General features: G+C 39.3%; 1 protein-coding gene across 3 annotated transcripts in view; it reads left to right on the top strand.

Annotated features, from left to right (window-relative positions):
* The first annotated feature begins 322 nt into the window (after window positions 1–322).
* NECTIN3 (nectin cell adhesion molecule 3) overlaps window positions 323–26871 on the top strand; it is a 127837-nt gene continuing 101288 nt past the window's right edge. For 2 of the 3 annotated variants that reach the window (XM_084874038.1, XM_084874037.1), the window contains exon 1: window positions 323–901. In XM_084874038.1, coding sequence (XP_084730164.1) covers window positions 742–901 — 160 coding nt within the window. In that variant the 5' untranslated portion in view covers window positions 323–741. The remainder of the gene's footprint in view (window positions 902–26871) is intronic. The other variant, XM_084874036.1, reaches the window with a different exon arrangement.

Genomic DNA, 26871 nt, shown 5'->3' with positions numbered 1-26871 from the left:
GAGGGGAGAGCCCGCGCGGGCGAGGCCGGCCGCGAACCGATTGTCCCGCCGCCGCCGCCGCCCTCGCCTCTGTCTGCGTCGGGGCAGCGGTGGACCCACTAGGGGCGGAGTGGGCGAGACCATTGGAAGCGCTGGGCGGGGGGAGGGGGGGATACCGTGCTGGGGCGAGGGGCGGGGCCTACTAACCCATTCCAGATTTTCCTGTCCCTTTTAGAGCTCTGTTTTGGGAGAAACCCGTTATCAAAGTGGAGAGAAGAGATTTTTTTTTTTTTTTTTTCTGAAAGGGGTGGAGCGTGCGGAGGGGAGTGGGGCGGGAGGAGGCGCGGCAGGCAGTCGGGGATCAGACGGGAGCCGGAGTTGCGTGGGGCGGGCAGACAGGCTGGCCGGCGGGTTCCAGCGGCCGCTCGGGGGTCGGCTTCCTCTCCCCTCCCGCGCGGACGGGGTGGTGCGTTCCGAGTTCTCAGGAGTTCGGAGCGGGCGGGCGGGTGTCGGGGGCGGGGAGCGGCGGCGGCGGCGGGCGGCTCCCGCCTCAGCCTGGGCAGTGGCGGCGGCGGCGGCGGCGTGGAGGCAGCCGCGAGCGCTCGGCGGCGCAGTGTCCGCCGGCGGCCGGGGCTGGACAACTAGGAGTTAGGAGGCAGGCGCGCGCGCCCGACCTTCCGCCGCCGCAGCCGCCGCCCAGAGCCGGAGGCGCCGGGTCCCGGGCAGCCGGAGGGGGCGGGCGGGCCGGGGGGAGGGTGGGGAATGGCGCGGACCCCGGGGCCGGCTCCGCTGTGTCCCGGAGGCGGCAAAGCACAACTTTCCCTCGCTGCTCCCCCCGGGGCCGCGCTGCTGCTGCCGCCCCCGACGCCGCCGCCGCTGCTGCTGCTGCTCTTCCCGCTGCTGCTCTTCTCCCGGCTCTGCGGTAGGTGGACCTGGGCGGCGGCGGGGCTGAGGGAGGCGCGGCCGGGGGTCCCGGCGCCGCGGCCGGGCCCGCGCGGGCGGCTCTCCGGAGCGAGCGGCCGGGCGGTTGCGCTGGGCGGTTGGTTGGCTGCGCGAGCGGGCGCGGCGGACTTTGGCTGGAAACTTTCCGCCGCCGCCGCGCCCGGGGCGAGGCCCGGGGAGGGCCGGCCGGGCCCGCGAGGGCGACGCCGGCGGGGACCCCGCTCCCTCCTCGGGGCCGCGCTCACGGCCAGGCTCGGGCGGTGCTGCTTTCTGCCCGGATTCCACCGAGTGTGTGTGTGTGTGTGTGTGTGTGTGTGTGTGTGTGTGTGCTCCCGGGACCGTTACTTCCTCGCTCATTTCGAGCCGGAAACCGAGAGAGCGGACTTCGGGGCTGGGGCTAGGGTGCCGGGATGCACGTTGGCCGCCGCCTTTTCTCTCCCCCCCCCCCCCCCCCCCCCCGGTGAAACTTGAGCTGTGATCCCGGATACCTTTTAGGGACCAGGGTCCGACGGAATGAAGCCTTCGGGTCCATCTCTCTCCCCGCCTTCCGCCCGGGAGGAGAAGGCATGCTGGCTGCATCCCTTGAGCCCACTCTGCAGCAGCATCTCCTACAGTCCGGGCTGCTTCCGTCCTCCCACCGGCCCGGCCCGGTTCGGTTCTGCCCTGCCCGCCCGCCCGCCCGCCTGCCTGCCTGCCTGCAGGATGGCTTTGTATTGAGCCAGTCGCTGCCTTCGTTCGTGGGACTTCTCTCACAACTGTCAGTGCTTATTCTGCAAACACGATCTGTCCTCAGGGCTTTGATGTATGTGTTCATGTGGCATCCACTTGCGATCACAACAAAACACCATGCCTCTTCCCCATCTCTTCCCCCTCGTGCTTATAGTACAGTTTTCCTGTCACATTGGGAAGCTATTCTGCTTGTAAGTTCCGTCTCCTAGATGTGGGAAACTAGAAGCCTGCTTGTTAAGGACCCTGTAAGAAATGCCTTTCATGCAACAGGGATGGACCTAAGTGATCATTAATAGAAGGTGATGATTTGGCAAAATACGGCCACCCACTCTTTGGGGGATTAGCTGTATCTGTCCTTTGGCAATAACCATAACACTGCAGGACTTAATTCATTCAAAGGCTCTTCCTTGGGGAGCAAGGTGGAGAAGCAAAAATGACGTGTGCTCAAAGATTGGTTTACCCAAGACTTTTTTTTTTTTTTTTTTTTTTACTGGTTCCATAAGGCTGCTGCTGTTGGATCTCGATGTGTAATGCAATGTTAAATGAAACCAGTATTTATTAAGAGGCAAGTTTTAGCAGTATTTATTGAAAGGAAAGATTTGTGGGGGTTTCTTGGATATTATGACTGAGAAGGAGGAGGATCCCTGTTCCGGGCAGGTGTTGTCAAGGTGGTTGGTTATGAGGGAGGCAAAGTTTTCAAGAGATGGAGTGCCTTTTACAGGCTTAGCGTTCCCACCAGCCAGCAGCTCCCCACCACATTTCAAGCCCTGTAATGAGAGTTTGAGACTTACAGAGTATACGCTGATAAATGGTATGCTGTCTAATCTACAGTGTGTTTGCAGCCCCACTCTACAGAGGTTTGGTTCCACCACCCAGTTCTTACTGCTGTTACCTCTTTAAGTTGATGCAGGATTCTAGGTTGAATTTGTACTGCTCTTTTCTGTCAAGGGGGACTGTGGATTACAGTTGGGTGGGAGAAAGGTGTTAACAGTTTTACTGTCTTTACTTAGATTGTGTTAAGGACCGAGAGGATATTATTTGTACCTCCAGTGAAAGCTTATCTAGCTAGGCAAAAGCCCTATGGAAGACTGAACCTAGATAACATGCACAGCTAATACAAGGAAATAAAATTTGGGTAATGATTTCACATTTGTGCAAGTGAAGTGTTTGCTTTCTGAAGGAACACATTGGTTTTCTCATGAGAGAAGAAAAGAGGTGTTTTTTTTTTTTTATATCTGTTTAATAATGTGCTATAGAAGGACTTGATATTTTAGAGTCCTAAAAATCCAAGCAGTGTAGGCACGTGGACTGTGATTTAGAAGTGTAAGTTGAAGTTTTAGAGTCAACTCTGCTTATAGTTGTAGAGGCAGACACTAGTTTTGCGTTCCTGTGCACTGTTCATTAAGAGTTTCCTTTTTTGGCTTATAGTGTTATAACACCCTAATTTGCGAACCCTTATGATTTTTTTCTGTCAACCTTTATTTTAAATTCTGTCTGATTAGGGCACAGCTCTGATATATGGATGCTTAGTAAGCATGGGATCAGAATTTTCTTCATATAACCTGTTTGTTGATCAAACATTCCTCTACTGCTTATAAAAGGTTTAGCATGTACTAATGTTTGAGAGTTCAGTTTCAGAGTTGAAAAACTTTTTAGGCCTTAAAGAGATGTCTATCTGATAACTTTTCTTAACAGAATGCTTTATTTTTTATAATGCACAGATCTTTTTTCATTTTGCTGATGTTTTGATATGTGGTTTACATTTTACATAGTCTTATGCTCAACTTCTGCAATACCATCTTTAGTACAAGGTTAATTTTCATATCATGTTCATCTGACTGCTAAAAAGAATCCTTACAACTGGTAAATTCAATATTCTGAAAGCTATAAAAATCACATCGGATTTGCTGTTTGGGGATACACATTAACTATCTTATTTGAAGAACTGAACTTTTTAAGTGAGAATTTTGCAGGTTGGCAAACTGCCAGGTTTTAATATATTTTTAAGCCTAACAAATTCCCAGGTATAAAGGGTAAGGAGACTAGATTTACAATACCATCTAACTTGAGAAACCTCATTTATTTAATTCTGGAATTTCATGTTTCTTTATGATCAATTCATCATAGGTGATCAGATTTATCTCACTTTTCTTCCCAACATTTTTCTTGAGATGTAGAGTATTAGCAGGGATATAGTATTAATGAAAAAGAAGCTATACTATTTGACCTTAATTCATAATTTCCTATTTGAATCTAGGATTTTACTATTTCTACTTTCAGTAAGGTTTTATCTCAAGATCATGTTTTTAAGATTATAGAAAAGCTCTAATATGATGTTGAACCCCTAACAGCACTTTCAATACTTTTTATATGCCTGGCAGTTAGCAGGTTCTTGGGGGTATAAAATATGAATAAAGCAGAATCCTGGCTTCAAGGATTTTATAGCATTGTGGTAGACATAAGGGAAATAGATGATTATAGGACAGTTTGGAGTTTATGAAAGAAATCTGCATGAGGTACTATCTATGCCCAGAAGGAGGGATACCTAACCCATTAGATAAAGATATATGAATGTAAACTGAGGGCGTGGTGGGGGTGGGGGGGTATAGAGACTACTTAAAAAAATAAGTTGAGTCATATATTCTTATTGAGGTTAGACGTTGTGGTAGATAGTACAAGTTTGTTCTTTATCTTTGTCTCTTCTCTGCTGTTGATGGTTTAGATACTAAATAATTTGATTCTGAAAAAAGACTGCCACTTACTAGATGTGTGAGTCTTTGGCAAGTTATTTAACCCCAGTAAACTTAAGGTTTCTCATATTTTAAAATAATGGATTTCTCATTTTTTAAAAAAATGGATAATATCACCTTACCTATAGAGTTCTTGTGAAGATTAAATGAAAGAATAAAACATTTAGCAGAGTGCATACAATATAGTAAACATTTAAATGTTAATCATTTAGTTAGTGTATTGCACATTATAGCCAACCAGTCTGGTATTTGTCATTCTTAAATTCTACCAGGATATCTTGAATAATTGAGTTTTTAAGTTCAGTGACTTGTATTTGACATCAATATTTTAAGTGTATAGTTCAGTCACTACTTTTTAGATATCTGTTAAATTTACTTCAAATAAATGTACAGATGACCAATTTTCAGAATATTGGGATATGGTGAAATCCACTGTGTAATTATATGAAACCTAATTGAATCTTCCCGTCATGATGTAGAATGCATTTTAGGACTTGGTAGTTCCGTAGAGTCACTTAGAATATTAGTGATTATGTTGAAAATGTGGAGTTGAAGAGTAGAGTGTCCACTTCACTTATACTCTACCTTATTATATCAGTTTAGGGCCTACGATTAATATTGCATGTATGAATCTTTCTGTATCCTGAACAGATATAATTGAAAAATGAACTAAACTTAAAAGCAAGCAAAAAAGATAAAACATTTTCTTGTGTTTAGCTACAGCATCAGAAATAAGAATTGGAAAATAGATTCGTGTGTGTGTGTGTGTGTGTGTGTGTGTATTACCTTGTGTATGTCACTTATGTTTACATATATTTTTCACACATGATTTAGTGACTTGGCAACTCTGTTGTACATTTTGTATCTGTATAATTAGTCGAGGAATAAAATTTAATGTTTTTTGCATATTTGGAAATTATTGAAGAGTTGTTTGCTAAAAATTAATGTTTTGACATTCTGTAATTTACTCCTTAAAAATTAGCGAGTAGATAATATATTGTTCTAGCATATTCTGTAACCTATTAAAGTCTTCATAAAAATTGAGAAGAACTATATGGTTTCCAAAAGATACAGTATTTAATTAATCAATATTATTAATATGAAATCAAATAACCTTTAAGTTAGTAATGGAATGAATGCTAAAGATGGTTCTGTGTGCCAAGCACTCAGACCCAAAAGTCTTTAAACAATTAATATTGTACTTTTGATTACCTTTTATCTAAAATTGTAAAGTCTTGAACCTGTATTCTCTCCAGAATTTTAAAAAAAAGTATGATTTTTATAATAGACTTTGACATAGTTTAGTCATATATTTAAATAAAGTTTCTTGTGAATCTTGATTAAGCGTAAACTTTTCCTAAGTGACTATCTTATATTATAGATCACTCTTTTAAAATTTTATTAAGAGCTGCCTCTTATGAACCTAGATACATGCTGTATTTGGAGGTACCGTAATTGCTTTAGAAAGGATATTTATTGCATACTTACATTGTGAATTTTCCGCATCTGGAGAGATTTTTTTTTTTTTTCTTATAACCCTATTGACTATCCAGCATTCATTTTGCTAATTAAGATGAGTAGGAAAGAGCTAATTGTTGCATTGTGAGTAGATATTCATAAACTGGAATTTGACTCATAAACTGTATGTGTAAACATATCAGCTCATAACTGGGTTAATTGGCTAAGAAATGACAGTATGCTTTTCAACACTTTAGATGATAATTTTGTTAGGTGTAAGATAGTAAATGTGACTTTGTAAATAGTAGAAGTTTATATAATAGTTTTTAAAAACTTTATTTGATTTCCTTTAACATGTTTTTATTTTAAATAGGTTGGCCATTATACCCAGCAGAGGCTTTCAGCCTAGGTTTCTTCAGAAGAAATAATTTTTTTAAAGCAGGGTGGGGCTATAAATCACTATTCTCAGATAGCCAAGGACAGAAAAAGTAGGATGTGTGGAAGGATTCAAATTATAGGTACTAGGTAACCTTTTTCAAACACTCCAGGCTTCACTGTGGACTTACTGGATCATCATTTTTTTTTGCAAGAGGGGTGGGAAGTGGAGCCTGGGGATTGGGACATTTGAATTTTAAGAGACATTATAAGATACTTTTGTTTTCCCTCCAAAAATTTCCACAGAATTTTTATTTATGATTTGATCCGATGTGGTCACTCCTCTGAAAGAAATAATACTCTACCATTTTGTTCATTTATCCCCATGTGCTTGATATGGGTAGGCTCTCAAATTTATTTCAGGAGTTTAACAGCAAAATCAAACTTAGTTTTAAACCAGCAATGTCTGATAGAAATAGAATGTGAGCCACATACATAGTCTTCCTGATGCCACATTAAAAAAAAAAAAAAGCAGATGAAATTAATCTTAACGTTTCATTTAATGCAATAGAACCAAAAACATCACTTTCGCATGCAATTAATATTTAAAATTTGAGATACATTTGCTTCCATAGTAAGCCTTTGAAATCTGGTATATAATTTGAACTAGCTGTATTCGATGTGCTGAGTAGTCAGGTGTGGCTGGTGGCTACCATATTGGACAGCACAGGTCAAAATTATCAAAATTATTCATTATTTCTGAAGTAGGTTATGCCCTTCTCTATTCCTTATAAGCCCTGAAATGATGTTATTCTTCCTACCTAGACAGATTATGAAGTGCCCAGTTTAAGATTTTCTCCATGGAACCTTATAGTATAGATACTATTATTAGTATTTCACTATAAATTTTTTGTAATATGTGCTCCTTGCAGTAAAGACTTTACTTCAAGCTTCATTATATACATCATAGCACATATCAGAATAAACACATATTTTTAAAGTTAAATTGATTTTAATATTTGCTTCCATTATAACTGTTTAAGGAATTGACCAAATTTATTATACAATAAACTGGTATCAGAGTACTTGGTTTATGATTTCATCTTCCATGTTGAAATAAAATAATACAGTAGAATAATAGTTATAATAACTATAAAATCTTTTCTGAATTTGCTTTATTTCCTATCTGATCCTAGATATTTTTCAAATCCTTAGTCCCTGGAGGCCTCCCCTGTTCTGTGTTTTTACAGTGTGACATGTGGTCATTAGTGGGAACTGCATGCAAATTCTGTTCATTTTTTCATGCTTTTGGCAATGTTTACTGAAGTATTTCAATGGAATACTAGTCTTAGAAGATAATGTTTTTGGAAGAAAGTAGTTTGATAGACTACATTGGGGAATGGGAAAAGCTAACCACATAGCACCCTCATAGAAAGTCACTATGTACATTAGTTTGTTAATGGTCTTAGAAATTCTTCAGTAAAATATTGTTTTACAAAATAATTAAACAAATTATTGTTTTGTGTAGTAGCTATTATGTTGAAGAAGCTATATTGTGAAGAACACCATCTAGTAAACATATCTTTAGGGAAGTTTGTACACTTGTTATTGTTTCCTGTCTTGATATTACTCTTATTCTTACCTGCCAAGATGGTTGGGAATACACACACACACACACACACACACACACACACACACTTACTTAAACAGAAAAGGTTGTTCATGACATAGTTCTTCGTGGTTTTCTTTTTTCTAAAAATTTTCTTTGCTTTCTTTACTTCTATTTCTTGATTCCACAGTGTCTTACCTGTTTTGAATCTTGAGTGTTTGCAAAATAGACCTATGATGAATATAGTTCTTTGGTATTGCAAAATCAGCTGTGTATTATCTACCCCAGTTTAGATATAGTTTAAGTAGCTTGTATGGTCATACCTCACTTATGTACAACAAATCTTACTCTGGATTTGAATTTTAGTAATAAAATAGGTTAATTTAAGGTGGCTAATCTGTTTTGTAATGTTGGGGGAGATAAGAGAATACCAAGGGACACATAATAGGCGTACACAGCTAGGACTCAGCTCAGTGTTTAAGAATATTGCATATAATTAAGAGTGTGTTTTGACTCTTCTAATGGTTTCAATTCAAAAATATTAATGAAATGTTAGTATTGGTGAATTGTGATAAAATTAATTTCATATAGTAGCTATTTCTATATGTTATGCATGATAAACATAATTGTCATTACTAAAATATCTCAGATTTGTTTTTGAAAATTACTATTTTGATTTCTAATTTAATCAGAGTTATTGTGAGAGAGATTAAAATTCATTTCACAAGTGTCTTGTTATTATGAATTCCAAATTCCCTTCTAATTTTATTTATATTAGAAATGGCTATAAGTTCAGTTTAATACTAAGTCAGACAATAAACTGGATTTATCTGCTTAGAGACAACCTGGTTCCATTACTTTAAATTAACATTTTTTTTTTAAGCTTCTCAATTTGTTTGTTTTTGAAGAGATTTAAGTGGGGAAAGGTGCATAGCTAACAGTTCTATCCTCATTATTGGCAAAGGGCTAGTACATCATAGCATTTTTTTCACTAACCCAGAGTCTACACATGTTAATGACTGTAGCAGCTACTTTAAATCTCTAATTTCTGCTTTTTAAACTTAAAAGAGGTAAAAAATTACCTCCAACCAAAACCTTGAAAAACGTGCAAATAATGCAGTTGTGTTGAATATATACATTTATACTTTTTTCCCATTCCTAAGCAGTTCTGAGATTATATATATGATTATTTTGACGATACAGTTCATTTGCCTGGTTCATAATAGAACAAAAATGAACTTTAATATTGACATAATAGTAAGAAACTCCTATTATCTTTCAGTGTTACCTTCTGGTTGTGTACATTAATACAGTGTCAGAGGATTTATTTTATTTATTTTTCTTTTAAGCTGGGATAGTCCCTATAGTTCATTCACTGATTTTGAATAACAACAACAACAAAAAGGCATATCATGTTTAGAATTAATTATACTAATGATGACATGTTATTTCTTAGCAAGAAATAAGACTGCTTACTAGTGACATTTTTTCTGTATTTAATATAGGTTATTTTTACATTTTGATGAAAAAATATTTTCAACTTTTAGATTCATAAATGAGTTAACAATTATGGTGGCTATTTTGAAGGCATGTATTGTTTATGAATCTAATTTTTTCAATTTGTGTAAAGTATCTGGGCATTGGTACATTTTTGTTATATTTATAATTGATAGTGAAAATGTTTAAATATATGAGTAATTGATGAAATTTGTGTATAGCATACTAAAAGGTCTCAATTCTAAAAGCTTTAGTCATAACAGCATTTGTTAAAAAATAAAAAATAAAAATCTGAAATTCCCTAAGAACACATTTTTCTTTGAGGACACTACTGTAGCTTTGCTGCCCTCTACAGTCATCTAAAATAGTCACTCCAGATTTTTCTCCCATCAGATGATTAAAATATTTTCTTGACCTGTGAGCTTTAAATTTTAGGAGTGGTTTGAGTATAATCTGGGGGAGAAATTATTACTTGATCCATAGACCAGTAGGGTTAGTAGTTAAAAGCAGTACATTGATGATTCAGTAATTTAGCAAATGTGGTTAGGAAAAAGAAGTCAAATTACTGTTAAAATATAATAATTCTTAGTCACAACAGTTGATATCTACCCGTAATGCAAAAAATAAAGGGCTTAGATGAGAAATTGGAGTAGGGAATAGATTGGGGACTATTAAGCATCATCCAGGAAACAAATGACAGGGCACCAACTAAGTGCTAGGTAGTAGAGACAATACTATGGTGGAATAAGACATGGGGAGTTACACCCAAGCTTCTAAACCTATTACTACGACTAATGAATTTAAAAATATATATGTAAAAGACATTTGTAACAACCAAGTAGTACAATTCAGCCTAAAAATGGTAAGCCTTGGAAGAATTAAGGAACGCTAATTAGAGGTGGAATTTTTGAATTGTGTTTTCAAGAATAGATTCAGACAGGTAAAACAGGGTTATTTCAAACAGAGAAGATAATGTTTATTAAAACACAAAGCTTCTGTTATACTGAAAGGTTGGGCTAAGCTCCTTGGAGTCTTTGTCCTTAAGAAATGCAAAATTTTATTGTTTGGAGATTTGGAATCAGAAGAGAGCCTGTTTTAAACCCAGTTACTAACCTCTCTTCCTGTTTCATTTCTAGTAAAATGTGCAGAGTGTCTGTGAAAATTAAATAAAATTCTTATTAAATTGCAATAAAGTGCTTTACAAATACAACTAATAGTAATGCAAGGGAAAATTAATTGTCTTAGTTAGAAATACTATAAACAAAGTATTATGGGATTACAAAAGAAGTAACATTTTAACTGTGAATAGGATAAGACTTAATAGGACCCAATTTTCTAGCTGAACCTTGAAGGAAGAATTAAGATTTCCATTTTGCCCTAATTGGTTTGGCTCAGTGGATAGAGCATTGACCTTCGGACTGAAGGGTCCCAGGTTCAATTCTGGTCAAGGCATGTGCCTTGGTTGCAGGAACATCCCCGGTGGGGGGTGTGCAGCGGGTGGCTGATCGATGTTTCTCTCTCATCGATATTTTAACTCTCTGTCCCTCTCCCTTCCCCTCTATAAAAATCAATAAAATATTTTTTAAAATATTTCCACTTGTGAGGGAATATCAGTGAAAAAAAGGGCATTCTACTGCAAAGAGTCCTAAAAGAGTCTGGACTGAGAACTCTGCAGGGAATCAATGTTCTCATGTGGTTTAATAAGCATGAGCTTTATGGAGGGAAGTAATGTATTTTTAAATACTTTTGCTAAAGGGATTAAACTTTGTGTGATAGGCAGTGAGGAGCTTTTGAATGTAGGTAACTACTAAGTATGATTTGAGAACATAGTGTAGCTCTGACAGCAATATAAATGATATATTGGATTCATGAGGGATAAGCAAAAGGGAAAACCATTGCAGTCATTAATGGGAAGAGAAGATTGTGGAGGTAAAGACAATTTGGCAGAGGGATTTTAGGGGAAGGATGGATCTGATAAGTAAATTACATGGTGTTTGGAGATCATTGTGGGTGAGGAAAAGTTGGATATGAATTTAGTTTCTGCCTTGAATGACTAGAAAAGGCTGGTAAAAGGATTAATTAATCCATTAGTTTTGGGGAAGAATTTTAATTTCTCTGGGCATATTTTAAAACTGTTAGAAACTTGTTATGAGAGGATGGGAAGAGGATGCAGAATTGGGAATTATCAGGATTGAGATATTTGAATTAGATGAGTTGAGAGGGAGAGGGAGGGAGATAAAGGGAGAGGGAGAAAGCAGAGGTAGAGGAAAGGAGGAGGGAGGAGGAGAAGAAAAAGAAATAAGGAGGGGACTGGACTTTTTTTTAAGATTGAGGTATTTTGATTGGGTAAGAATGAGGAAGGGGAGGGAGACATAATCTGGGGGGAAATTCTTACTGTTAAGTAGACCAGTAGGGTTAGTAGTTAAGAGGAGTACATTGATTCAGTAATTTAGCAAACGTGGTTAGGAAAAAGAAGTCAAATTACAAAAATTTAATAAATAAGGGGATGGTGAAGAAAGTAGTAGGGTAGGATCTACTTTGGGGAAAGATGAGAGAGTAATATAAGGGGAAGAATAAGTTGTTATGGACCGAATGTGGTCATTACAAAATTTGTATGTTGAAACCTTAACTTGCAATGTGAAATCAGGAATGGTTCTTTGGTAGGTAATGAGATTTAAATGGGATCATGGAGTTAGAGTCTCCTTGATGTGATTAGTGCCCTGATAAGAAGAGACTCCAGACCTTCTTCTCTCTATTCTGTTGAAGATACAGCAACAAGGTAACTGTCTGCAAGCCAGGAAGAGAGTTCTCACCAGAATCTGAACATGCTATCACCCTGATCTCAGACTTGTCTAGATTTGTGAGAAATGTTTGTTGTTTAAGGCATCCAGTTTATGGTATTTTGTTACACAGCCTGAGCTATGACATCAGTCAAGGTTCTTAATTACAGATATAAAAAAAACTTACCTTTAGTTAAAACAAAATTGACTCAAGAATAGATAGGTGGTTGAGGTATGGAAATCAAGAACTAAATAAAGCGAGGGATCTAGAACCACAGCCAAGATAATGAAAAGAGGCTGTCTTTCACGGTCATTCATTGCTCACTGTTCCGTGGATATTACAATATTGTCTCTGACACTGCTATTGCTGCTCTTAGAAACTGGATATTTTTGTCACCATAGTCTAAGAGAATCTATTTTCCAATGGGCCACTACAGAAAGTTGAAGAAAAACTTTTGTGTAGAGACTTATCTGTCTTTGGGAGGGTGGCAGGAGAAGCACATTGATATGGCTGGGAACAGATAGTATAGAAACATTAAAAACACAAAAGTAAAAAACTAGCTAATGAAAGAAAATGTATTTTTGGAGACCAGTTGTACTTACAAGTATGTATCAAAGGAAATAGAACAGAGCTAGATTACCAGCTGTCTTCTGAATATGATATAATAGGGTGTTGTCAGAAGTTTGGGAACAGAGAAATATATAGTGAAAATGGTATTTAAGGAATATTGACTTATCATAAAAAGGATAGTCTATATGTAGAATTGGGATGGTAATAGAAATAAAAGGGAAAGGTTTAAAAACAAGAGATAATTAAAAGGCAAAATAATACCTCTTAATGATCCCAGAATATGAGGTATGGGGAAACATTAGTGCATTTGTAATTTTTGTATTAGGCATATGGGAGAGCAGTGTAAATATTGTTGAAAAGGAGGTTGAGCTAAGAATTAGATGTTATGCCTAAACCGGTTTGGCTCAGTTGATAGAGTGTCCGCCTGCGGACCAAAAGGTCCCAGGTTCGATTCTGATCAAGGGCATGTACGTTGGTTGCGGGCACATCCCCCGTAGGAGGTGTCCAGGAGGCAGTTGATTGTTGTTTCTCTCACATCGATGTTTCTAACTCTCTATTCCTCTCTCTTCTTCTCTGTAAAAAATCAATAAAATATATTTAAAAAAAGAAAAAAGAATTAGATGTTATGTGGAAGAGTGTATTCATTTCATAGGGCTGCCAAACTGGGTGGCCTACAACAGAAGTTTATTCTCTTAGTAGTAGCCCAGTGCACAGGTTCATGCACATTGAAAGAAAATTAATTAGAAGAAACATCTATTTATATAAAAACCCTGTGTGTAACACCTGTCATGACTGAGGCCGGACCAACTGGAAAGAAGTCAGTCCAGCAGGGGTTGCGTTGGCAATGGCTGCGCCCTCCCCAAGCTCTTTACAGCTAGGGGGAGGTTTGAGGCAGGAACCTGCCCTCGGAGTGGAGGCTTATCTTTATAAAGTTTTAATACATTATATTTGAGGTCATGGTGGTACTGTTTTATCCACAGTGCCTACAGTAATTGCTGCAAATTTACTTCTCGGTGGAAGAACCTTTCATTCCCAATATAAATTACCAACTCCATTAAATTAAACTTCAATTTCTAGACTCGATATAATCAGTGAAGTTGCTAAAACTATTAAAAAGGCCCAACTTCTCATGCACCATGGCATCCAGTCATTCTATAAATACCATAAATAGATTACTAAGAGAAATTATGACTTTGAATATCGTATTTGGTGGGAAAGTTCTCCATGGAGAGGATTTTCGACAATGTCTCAGTATTGTACCGCATACGATTGGCTATAATACCAACAAGTTTAAAGTACTGAGATGTTTGGGGATGTTTCAGAAAGTTCTCTCTTACAACAAATATGAAATCAGAGGATTCTGCTTTTACTGAATGGTTAGTAATACTTGGAGACGGAAAACTTGATAGCAGTTTTCATTTAGGAATAAATATTGAAATTCCCTGTGAAATGATTTATAATGGATCTGTTATTGAAAATACCTTTGGATATAGTATATATGTAAGTAATATTAAAAATATATCTAAGCATGCAATTCTTTGTCCAAAAGATGAGCATGTTCAAAAATTAAATGAAGAAATTTTGGATATACTTGATAGAGATTTTCACACATATTTGAGTGATGATTCCATTGATTCAAAATATGATGCTGAAAAGAAAAATTTTCCCATTGAATTTCTTAATAGTATTACTCCTTCAGGAATGCTATGTCTCAAATTAAAATTGAAAGTGGGTGCAATCATGATGCTATTGAGAAATCTTAATAGTAAATGGGCTCTTTGTAATGGTACCAGATTTATTATCAAAAGATTATGATCGAGCATTATCGAAGCTGAAATATTAACACGATCTGCAGAGGGAAAGGTGGTTCCGATTCCAACAATTGATTTGGCCCCATCTGACACTGGCCTCCCATTTAAATTAATTTGATGACAGTTTCTCGTGATGCCAGCATTTGCAATGACTATTAAGAAATCACAAGGACAAACTCTAGGCAGATTAGGAATATTCCTACCTGAACCTGTTTTCCTACATGGTCAGTTATATCTTGTTTTGAGTTTGAAGAGCATGTGACATTAAAGTTAAAATTCTCAATACTTCATCACAAGGGAAATTAGTCAAGCACTCTGAAAGTATTTTCACTCTTAATGTGGTGTACAGGGAAATATTAGAATAAGTTTAATTACTTTATCAGTAATTGTTTGCATCACTTGTTTTTATATCGTGTTTTTGATGTTTTCATATCATGTTTTTGTTTTCATATTATTCCTCTGTTATATCCTTTTGTTTATGTATTAATAAATATATATATTTTTAATATACATTTTACTAATTTCATCTCTCACACTTCTATTTTAGAGAAAGGGCAAATAGCAATATTAAAATATTTCCTTTAATTAATTCCCTTTTAATGTGTACAAATTTCGAGCACAGGACCACTAGTTTCTCTATAATAGAAGTGTCAATAGTTGGTCTTCAGATATATTCTGTCTTCAGTGCTGGCTTCTTTCAGCTTTAGATGTATGTTGTTCCAATAGTTGGTCTTCAGACATGTTCTGTCAAAGACGCTGCATTCTTTCAGCTTCTGAATGTCAACAAAAACAGACAAATTCACGATTAATAATAGATTGAAACTCGTATGTGATTGGTGCCTGCGAGAGTTTTATGTGTGTTGCAAATGTGCGAGTCAGTGTTTATTTTAAAACTAGTGGTCTGGTGCATGGATTCATGCACATTGTAAGGAAGTTAAGTAGAAGAAATATTTTAATATCTCTGTTCGCCTTTTCTCTATAATAGAAGTGTCAGCCAAATTCATGATCAACAATGACAGCTCTAAACTCATGCATGAGATAGGTGCCAATAAGAGCTTTATATATGTTGTGCATGTATGAGTCAACTTCGCCTTTTGAATATATAGAATAAACTTGCTTAATTAGACCTGCTTTCTGATTTAGCTAAACTTTTTCCAGCCCAGTGAAGCACCCAAACTCTCTCAGGTAATCGTTAGCAACATAGCATTAAATATCAACACAGAGCAGATTATTATTGTAGATCACACAAGGAAAACAAAGGGCAAAATACTTAACTGCAGCAGTGTTTAACTATATTCTGCATAGTGAGAAAACCTGGAGAAATTTTCAAGGTCCACCATTTCTTCTTTTCAGTAAGGTCAGGTCAAATTTATAAAGTTTCTAAATCTCTGTTTTCCAGCTAATGAAAATAGAATTCTACTGAGTCTCCTATCTACCTACTCCAGGACTTCTGTGAGGATGAAATGAAATGGATGAGGCACAGGAAAACACTTCACAAACATTTGGTTAAAATGTAAAATGTTTCCACCTAGTTATAAAGCAAGTCGTGTTCCTAGGCTGAAGAAACTGCAAGGAGGCTTGTTGCTAGGGAGAGGAAGCTGGGTGTTGCATGTGATGTCATTACCCGGTACTCAAAGCAACCATTTCCAGCTAGCCTGATCTATGGGCCGCATTTTGTGCCATGGGGTCTCAGCAGCATTGGCTGCAATTTGGTGGGTTGTTGCTTCAGGGTGGTGGCAAAGCCTGTGTCCCACTTGAGGGAAGCTTTCTGTTCACCAGGTCTGCAGTGCCATTTCTTTCTAGATGGCCAACGTACTTTACAGCAGCTCCTGTGTTGAGCCTCTGCCCCCTGGTGGTTAGTGCACGTCATAGTGACCAGTCTGATGGTCAGAGGAACACTTAACATATTAGCTTTTTATAAATATAGACTAGAGGCTCAGTGCATGAAATTGATGTATGGGGGGGTGGGTTGTCCCTCAGCCTGGCCTGCACCCTCTCTAATCTGGGTCCCCTCAGGGGATGTCTGACTGCCGGTTTAGGCCTGATCCTGGGGATAGGGCCTAAACCGGCAGTCGGACATCCCCCTCACAGCCCTGGACTGCTGGCTCCTAACCACTCGCCTGCCTGCCAGCCTGGTCACCCCTACCTGCCCATTCCTCCCCCTCCCCCCACCAGCCTGATTGCCCCCAACTCCCCCCCCCCACCACCAGCCTGGTTGCCCAATACAGTCTTTTTGTTCAGTCATTTGGTCGTCCCTTACTAAACCCCCTGCTGTCCTGGTTGCCCCATGCAGCATGCAGCCTGCTTGTTCAGTTCTTTGGTTGTCCCTCACTAACCCCTGCCAGCATGGTCATAGGCAGCCATCTTGTGAGGATTTGAGGGTCAATTTGCATATTACCTCTTTATTATGTTATATTGTTTTTTATAGGATTCATGATATATAAATGTGCAGTCAGATGAACTATTACCAAGTGAGCATATCTATGAAATCATCACCCTGGTCAAGAAATAAATCATTACCAGTACTGCAGAAGCCCCTAACAATCCTTTCTAATCACAGTCTCTTTTCTCTTTTCCAGTAATAGCCATAATTCTGACTTACAACACCATAAATTAGTTTATCCTGTTTTTGAATTTCATATAACTTTGTTGGTTTTCAGAGATTCTTCCATGTGTCTCATGTAGCAGTAATTATTTTTCTTACTTTACACAGTGGTACAGTATTCTGTCCCGTGACCAATCCATTACTTTGGGCAGACATTTGGTTTGTTTCCACTTTGAGGCTTTTATGAATAGCACTGTTATGAACATCATTGTACCTCTCTTTTGGTGGTAGAATTGCTGTTTCCTTTTATGTATTTTTTGTTGAAAAAGTTTTTCAAAGTGCTTGTAACAGCTTATACTTCTCACTGGTAGTGTGTAAGAGTTTCATTTGCTCTACTTTTTCACCAGTTATTTATAATCCTATATGATAAAGAGGTAATATGCAAATTGACACAATGTCACACAAGATGGTTGTCCCCATGTGGTCAATGACGGCCACCACAAGATGGCTGGCAGGGAAGGGTAGTTGTGGGCAATCAGGCCAGCAGGGGAGGGCAGTTGGGGGTGACCAGGCTGGCAGGGGAGTGCAGTTAGGGGTGACCAGGCCTGCAGGGGAGGGAGGGCAGTTGGGGGGAACCAGGCCTGCATGGGAGCGCAGTTGGGGAGGACCAGACCTGCAGGAGAGGACAGTTAGGAGTGACCAGGCCTGCAGGGGATGGCAGTTAGGGGCAATCAGGCTGGCAGGCAGAAGCGTTTAGGGGCAATCAGGAAGGCAGGCAGATGAGCATTTGGAAGCCAGCAGTCCGAGAACGTGAAAGGAATGTCCGACTGCCCGTTTAGGCCCGATACCACTGGGATCGGGCCTAAACGGGCAGTCGGACATCCCTTGAGAGTTCCCAGATTAGGGAGGGTGCTGGCTGGGCTGAGGACCCCCCCATGCATGAATTTCATGCACTAGGCCTCTAGTGTAATAAATAAAAGCTTAACACATTAAGCGCCCAGACAAGTATAGTGTCAGTCACCAGTGACTGACTGGACGCTTAATGTATTAATATGCTAAGTGTCTAGTCGGCCATTCAACCAATCAAAGCATAATATGCTAAGGCGGCTGAATTGCTCACTGTGACGTGCACTGACTACCAAGGGCAGGCAGTCAACTGGTCGGCCAGCCACTATGATATTCACTGACTACCTGTGGGGAGATGCTTTGACCCGTAGGTTAGCTTGCTGCTGGCGTCTGACCAATTGGGACAGAGCGACATAGGCTGGACACACCCTGTAGTCCTCCTGCAGTTCCTCTCTAGCTAGCCAACCTCCTACGTCCCTCCACAGCCCTGATTGTGCACTGGTGGGGTCCCTTGGCCTGGCCTGCACCCTTTTGCAATCCAGGCTGAAGGACCCTCCCCTCCCCCAAGTGCATGAATTTCGTGCACTAGACCTCTACTATCAAAATATTTTTTGTAACTATTCTGATTAACATGTAATGTTATGACATTGTGATTGTAATTTGTTTTTACCTGGTGGCTGAGATCTAAGGATTAGGGTCATTTGAATGTCCTCTTATGAAGTCCCTGTTAATTATCATGCCCTTTTATTCAGTAGGATTATCTTTTGTCTTTTTATGGATCTGTAGAAGTTGTTTATATATGCTAGTCATGAACCCTTTGCCAAATCAAATAGTTTTCCCCGACTCTGTCTTTTCACTTCGTTAATGGTATATGCAGATGAACAGAAGTTTTTAATATCTATCTGTGTAGTCAATTACAGTCCTTTCCTTTATAATTAATTCTTTGTGTCTTATTTACAGAATTTTTCTGAAGTACATCATTATGAAAACTTTTCCCTGGGAGCTTTTTTATTTTGCCTTTACTGTGATACATGTATAATTTATTGTTACGGTTTTTGGTAGGGTTCATATTTTTAATTCCTTTACTATCTACAGTTGGTAATCACCATTTATGGAATAGACCCCCTGCTATGCAGTGCTGTTTTTGTAAGTTAATTAGCCATGTATACCTGCATTTATTTTTGGATTCTTTGTTTTTCCTTTGATTCTACTATCTTTGCACAAATAACATAATGTCTAATTATAGCTTTACCAGAGGCCTGGTGCATCGATTCGTGCCCTCTTGCAATCTGGGACCCCTTGTGGGATGTCAGACTGCTGGTTTAGGCCTGATCCCTAGTGGGAATCAGTTGGGTCCCAATGGAGATCAGGCCTAAACCAGCAGTCCAACATCCCCCAAGGTGTGAAGCAGCAGGCAGCCAGGGAGGAGCCCAAGCTGGGGCCATGAACAGTGCTACTCCTACTCATCCTGGCCCCAGTCTTCCTGCCACTGTCACCGCTCGGTAACGCTACCGCAGAGGTGGGAGAGGCTCCCACCACCGCAGCTGTGCTTGCCAGCCATGAGCTCAGCTTTTAACTGAGTGCCACTCCTGCTGTGGGAGTTCACTGATCATCAGGGGATATCTCCTGCGTTGAGCATCAGCCCCCTAGTGGCCAATGCTTCCGCATAGCCACCAGTCAAGTGGTCAACTGGTTGTAACAGTCACTTAGGCTTTTATTTATATAGATAGTATATTCTGGTATTGGGTATAGTAAATCCATTTGTTCAAGTTTATTATGGCTAGTCTTGGCCCATTTTATTTCCATAGTACTGCACAATAATTTACACACACACACACACACACACACACACAATATTGTGAGTGCATTAAACCTTATATAAATTAACATAAGGATAAATTAAATTAGCATCTTTATAATACTGAATCTTCCATTCCATGAACCTGGTTTATCTATATAGTTTATATAGTGAGGTGGGTTTTTAAAATATTTTGTCCTAAAATAGCCTAGTTTTATTTGTGTCAAGAGGTTTTACATTAGTATACATTTTACATTAAATTTCATCTAAGTTTATAGATTTCAAGTTATTTGGTTTTCTTGATTTATTGAAAACTATATTTTAAAATATTACTGTTTGCAGACATAAAATATAGTTTATTTTCATATCATGACCTTACATCTAGATAACTTGCTAACTTTATTTTCTAATATGTACTTTGTTGAGTCTTTTGGATTTTTTCATCTATACCGTCATGCCATTTGTAGATAATGAAAGCCTTATTTCTCTCTAATCCTTACACTTTTGTTTTTGTTTCCTTTGCTTATTACACTGGCTAGGACATCCACTATGATGTTGAATTAAAATGGTGACTATAGGCATTGTTATCTCCTAATCACAAAGGTAAAAAAAAAGTGTTCAACATTTTAAAATTAAGTATGATGTTTGCTGTATCTTTTTTAAAAATAGACCCCCCCCCTTTTTTTTTATAAGGTTAGGAGTTTCTATTTCTAATTTGCTAAAAATTTTTGTCAATAAATGGTATTTTGATTTTATCAAATATCTTAATTTTTAGATGATCAGATGATCATTTTTTTTTCTTTATAATGTGATACAACAAACTTGGAAAGGGTTCAGACTTAGTTGAGAAGGTATAGTTCAACTTGCCTGATAGCAGAGGAGGCTGGAACTGGTTTGGAGTTGTTAGGTAAGGAATAAACTACTGGTATCTTCTGAGAGTCAGGTGGTGGATGGGTGTGTACTCGAGTTCTGGTGCTAGTGGGGACAGTAGACCTTCAAGAATATTTGGTCTCTGCTTGGGGTCTCCTGTTGTGAGGACTGAGGAATGGTTATTGCTAGACCATGGTTTCAAGGTTGTAGAGGCACTGAATTCTGGATGATGCTGGTTTTGTCTGATATTTTCACACCCTCACTGGCTCCATCCAGGGTCCTCATAACCACACTGTTGACTCCTAGCATGCTTTGAACATGGCAGGAGACTGTCTTCCTTCTGCAGTATGCCTATAGCAGTCATCATCTCCTGAGAAAGTTTAACACCACCTTCATATTAAAGGAGAAATACTTGAAGGAATTCCATTTATCACAGAGCATACATGGAAAGTGCATTTGGAGCTGAGAGGCTATAAATTGATAACATATCTTTATAGTTTAAAGCAGTGATCAGCAAACTCATTAGTCAATAGAGCCAAATATCAGCAGTACAACGATTGAAATTTCTTTTGAGAACTGAAAACTGACTTTTGTGTATGGGTCACGAAGTTTCAATCACACTGTACGTGCGTGTCCCCACGTGGTATTTTGTGGAAGTGCCATACTCAAGGGGCGAAAGAGCCCCAAGTGGCTCGTGAGCCACAGTTTGCCGACCACTGGTTTAAAGGTACTTTAAAGTTTTTATATAAGATTTGAAACTAAGTTATTATGTATTTTGTGTATCTCTTAAGTCGAATGCAATAAAAAATGTCTATAAACTGCTTTTCTAGAAACTGAGAATTACTGATTCCAATAAAACATTTAACTAAAATACTTAGAAAGTATATGAAATGTAGAAATAACATAAATGTAATTATTTTTAAGTCTCTATTATTTTTTGAGTGTCATACCTTGCATTGACTTCTAATTTGTATGTGTTCTTATTCAGTAGATGCTTGCTTATTGTATTAGGATATCAAATTTTGGCAATCATTTTATCCTATATGATAAAGGGTTAATATACATATCAATTGAACAGTGGAACAACTGGTCACTATGACGCACACTGACAACCAGGGGGCAGATGTTCACTGCACAATCTGACCTCTGGTGGTCAGTGCACACTCAGAGGGAGAGCACTGCTCAGCCAGAAGCTGGCGCGGGCCAAGCAGAAGGACCTCCCTTCCCTCCGAGTACATGAATTTCATGCACCAGGCCTTTAGTCAAATATTAAAGGTGGTTAGGAGATAAATTATGGTTTTATATACCATTAAGAAGAAAAAAAAAAACAAAAAAACTATGTTATTGCTTTTCTATCACTTAGAATTTTTACTTTAATATGTATTGGCTTATTTTATATTTATTGTATTTCTATTTCATATTATAGTCATAGTCATAGTTATTTTTTTAACTATCCTAACTTGTGAGCACACATGAAAAGCAAAATATAAGTTGGAAAATGTTGATGGTGCTCCTATTACTTCTTCACATTGAAAATCCTACTTCCTTGTATTGCTTTTGGCCTCTATGCCATGAAGAGATCTTTGATGCTATCTTTCTTTTTTTTTTTAAAAAAAAGTATTGTAGGGTCCCCAAAGCCACCCTTGGATTCAGTAATTCTCTTGGAAGATTCATAGGACTCAGCATATAGTTGTATTCAAGGCTTTATTACTGCAAAAGCTCCCATGGTCAGCAAAGGGTCATAAAGCAAAGTCGGGGGGAAACCAGGCACAGACTTTCAGGGTCCCCCTCCCAGTTGAGTTTCACAGGACACACTTAATTCCCTCAAGAATGACTTGTGACAACATGGGCCAAATGTTGCTAGTCATGGAAGCTCATTAGAGACATATGGCACAGGTTTTTTTTTTTTTTGTTGTTGTTGTTTTTTTTTTTTTACCAGAGGCTGATCAAATAGGTACTCCTTTCCTAGCACATACCAAAAAAGAAAATTAGTAAACCATATGGTCTGTACAAACTGTTTAAGCATAGTGAGCTATCACCAATTAATGGTGGAAACTTTAGCAATATTCTTGCAAGAAGGTCTTTTCACAGATAGCAATTTAGGCTTGCTATGTTAACTCTTTAATACACAGAAAATATCTCTGAGATTTTTCTTATAAGCGTCTAATATCCATTCTGCAAGTTTTTATTCTGGTGCTACCCTGATCTTACCAGAAGGAATTAGTAGAACAGCAGGGCTTTGCTGATTTAAAGGTCATAGGGTTCCACACTGTCAGTCAATACCACCAAGGACTAATCATATTTGAATATGCTTAAGCTACCTGAACCCCATCTTGAGAGATGTGGAAAAATATGCATCTTGGAATCAGTGGAAAAAAGTAACCTAAAATGCTTTTTTCTTCAGTTTGCTGCTATATTGAATGCTACATTAAAGGATTTATACAAATTCAAAGGCTAACAAATATTTGCTGCTGAGATGACTGTTTTGAAAATTTTGGTCAAAGAGAGTGGATTATAGCATGCATTTTTGGGGGATTTAGCTTTGGCCATCTTTTATCCAGAATGTAGAAGAAAGGACAAATGGTCAAAAATGCTGAAAATGACTAGGTATCTAATCTGGTAATATTCAGCCTCCTTCCTCATTCCCTTCTTCTCCTCTCAACAGTTTTACATGTACAAAAGTGAAGCTGCTCTAGAAGTTCTAATCCCTGTCCTTTGAAATTCTCTTGTGTGCTTTCTCCCCACCCTTAAGTTACATTATTAGGGATGGTCCTGCAGAATGATATATTTACTTATTTAAATTTATTGGGGTGATACTGGTCAAGATGAACATATAGGTTTCATGTGTGGATTTCTATGTTACAAGATCCGTGTATTGCACCAGATGCACCTTACCCAAAGTAAAATCTTCCCCTGTCATCATATATTAAGACTCCCTTCACCCCCTTACCTCTTCCCTCTGGGAACCACCATACTGCTGTTTGTGATCACAAATTTCAGTTTTATATCCACACTAGAGGCCCGGTGCACGAAATCCGGGCAGGGGGTAGGGGGTTTGTCCCTCAGCCAAGCCTGCACCCTCTCCAATCTGGGACCCTTAGGGGATATCCTCTCACAATCCAGGACTGCTGGCTCCCAACTGCTCACCTGCCTGCCTTCCTGATTGCCCCTAACTGCTCCTGCCTGCCAGCCTGAATGATGTCTAACTGCTCCCCTGCCAGCCTGTTTGCCCCCAACTTCCCTCCTCTGTGGAAATGATGGTTAAAAGTGATGATTAATTTGCATCTGCCAGCTTGGTCACCCCTAACTGCCCTCCCCTGAAGGGTTGATTGCCTCCAACTGCCCTTGCATGCCTGGTGCCTCCCAACTGCCCTCTCCTGCTGGCCATCTTGAGGTGTCCCATCTTGTGTCCACATGAGGGCAGCCATCTTTGACCACATGAGTGCAGCTATTGTGTGTTAGAGTGATGGTCAATCTGCATATTACTCTTTTATTAGATAGGATAGAGGCCTGGTGCATGAGTGAGGGCCAGCTGGTTTTCCCTGAAGGGTGTCCCAGATCAGGATGGAGGTTCCCGTGGGGCGTAGGGTGGCCTGAGCAAGGGGACTGTGTTGGTTTACAGGCCAGTGATTCCCCCCCCCCCCCCAGTGACCCAAGCGGAGGCCCTGGTATCTGGGATTTATTTACCTTCTACAATTGAAACTTTGTAGTCTAGAGCAGAGCCAAGCCTCCTGCTTGCTCCTTGGCTGCCGCCATTTCTGTTTGGATTTGTTTACTTTCTATAATTGAAACTTTGTCACCTTGAGTGGAGGCTTAGACCAGCAAGGCAGGCTGAAAGCTTGGCTTCCTCCATTGCCTGGGAAACCCAAGCCTCTATGCTCTCTGTGGCTGTAGCCATCTTGGTTGGGTTTATTTGCATACTTGCTCTGATTGGCTGGCGGGTGTGGCTTGTGGGTGTAGCAAAGTGATGGTTAATTTGCATATTACTCGGTGAGTGAAATCATATGGTTCTTAGGTTTTTCTGACTTATTTCACTTAGCATAATGTTCTCAAGGTCCATCCATGTTGTTGCAAATAGCACTATTTCATCCTTTCTTATGGTCATGTAATATTCCATTGTGTATGTGTACCACATCTTTATCTAGTCCTCTATTGCTGAGACACTGGTTGTTTCCATGTCTTGGTCATCTTGAATAATGATGCAGTGAACATAGGGGTGCTTGTGTCTTTGTGAATATATGATTTGGAGGTTTATGTGTATACTAGTGGCCTGTTGCACGAAATTCATGCACATTAAAAGGGAATTAATTAGAGGAAATATTTTAATATTGCTTTTTGCCCTTTCTCTATAATAGAAGTGTGAGAGATGAAAGGAAATTAGTAAAATGTATATGAAAATCTCCCTCCTCTCAGAGTCTGGGGTGTGTGTTCCGTGGGACCTAGAGTCAAGTCCCCTCCCACCACCCAAATACACTTCAAAAACACAGGAGACCCAGACCCAGCAGGCCCTACCCCCATTGGGTGAGACCCAGACTTGGCCGGTTCCACCTTTGTCAAGACCCTCCAGGCAGAGGTTGTAGCCTCAGGTCCCTCAGCCTGGCACCAGACGGCCGGGGTTGGGGGTGGCTTAGCCTCAGGTCCCTGGCCTGGTGCAGGGGCAGGGGGCGTGGCCTGAGATCTCCTGTCAAACCCTACTGGAGGGGGTGTGTGGACTGAGGTCCCCCATCAATTCCCACGGGGCTGGGGGGCGCGGCCTGAGGTCCCTCTTCTGGGACAGGCGCCATGCAGCCTCAGGTCCCTGCTGTTCGGTCTTGATGTTAAGGCGTCCCAGCTAACTGTATATTCCTCTATTATATAGATACCCAAGAGAGGAATTTGGGTCTAGTGGTAGCTCTATTCTCAATTTTCTTGAGGCAATTGCCAGACTTCTTCCTATAGTGGTTGTATCAGTGTACATTCCCACCAGCAGTGAATGAAGTTTCCCTTTTGTCCACTCTCTCTCCAATGGTCGTTATTGCCTGTCTTGTTGATAATGGCCACTCTAACAGGTGTGAGTTGGTAGCCTTTGTAGTTTTGATTTGCATTTATCTAATTGCCAGTGAGGTTGAACAGCTTTTTATATATCTGTTGGATATTCTTATGTCTTCTTGGAAGAGTTGTATTTTCAGGTCCTCTGCCCAATTTTTGATTGGGTTGCTTTTTTGTTTGGTATTGAGTTTTATTAATTCTTTACATATTTAAGAAATTAAACCTTTGTCAGAGCTAGTATTTGCAAATATCATCTCTCACCTGCTTGGCTGACTCTTTGCTTTGTTGTCAGTTTCTTTGGCTGTGTAGAAGCTTTTTTAGTTTTATATAGTCCCATTCATTTATTTTTACCTTTACATCCCTTGCTTCTGGGGTCAAATGTATAAATGTTCTCTAAGACCAAGGTCCATAAGTTTGGCACTATAGTTTCTTCTATGTAACTTACTGTTTCAGGTTTTATATTTAGGTCTTTGATCCATTTGAATTGATTTTTGTACATGCGGACTGTATTCCAATTTCATTCGTTTGCATGTGGCTTTCCAGTTTTCCCAGCACCATTTATTGAAGAAACTCTCTATACTCCATTGTGTGTTTCTGGCTTATTTGTTGAAAATTATATCCCCATATATATGTGATTTTATACCTGAGCTCTCTGTTCTGCTCCACTAATCTGTGTGTCTTTCTCTGCCAATACCATGATGTTTTGATTATTGTAGCTCTGTAGTATACTGGTATTTTGAAGTCAGGTAGCATGATACCTCTAGGTACGTTCTTTTTTCTCAGAATTGCCTTGGCTATTCAGGGTATTTTGTAGTTCCATACAAATCTGATTCTATTTCTTTAAAAAAAATGACACTGGAATTTTGATAAGGATTGCATTAAATATGTATATTGCTTTCAATAATAGCGCCGTTTTAGTTATGTTGTATCTTTTTCAATCTATTTTAATAATGCTTTGTAGTTTTAAGGATATAGGTTTTTAATGTTCTTTGTTACGTTTATTGCTAGGCATTTTATTCCTTTGGTTGCAATTGCAAAAGGAATTGCTTTTTTAATTTCTTTTTTTTTTTTGTTTGTTTGTTGGTATATAGGAAGGCAATGGATTTTTGCCTATTGATTTTGTATTCTGCAGCTTGATTGTATTTATTTATTGTTTTTAGTAGTTTTTTTGGTAGAGTCTTCAGGGTTTTTATATACAGAATCATGTCATCTGTGGAAAGTGATAGTTTTACTTCTTTTTCTACTTGGATGCCTTTTATTTATTTCTTTTGTCTTATTGCTCT

This window comes from Pipistrellus hanaki (assembly GCF_964339955.1).
Source record: "Pipistrellus hanaki genome assembly, chromosome: 2".
NCBI lineage: Eukaryota > Metazoa > Chordata > Mammalia > Chiroptera > Vespertilionidae > Pipistrellus > Pipistrellus hanaki.
The sequence above is the reverse complement of the archived record's forward strand: the minus strand, read 5'-3'. Positions and strand labels throughout refer to the sequence as shown.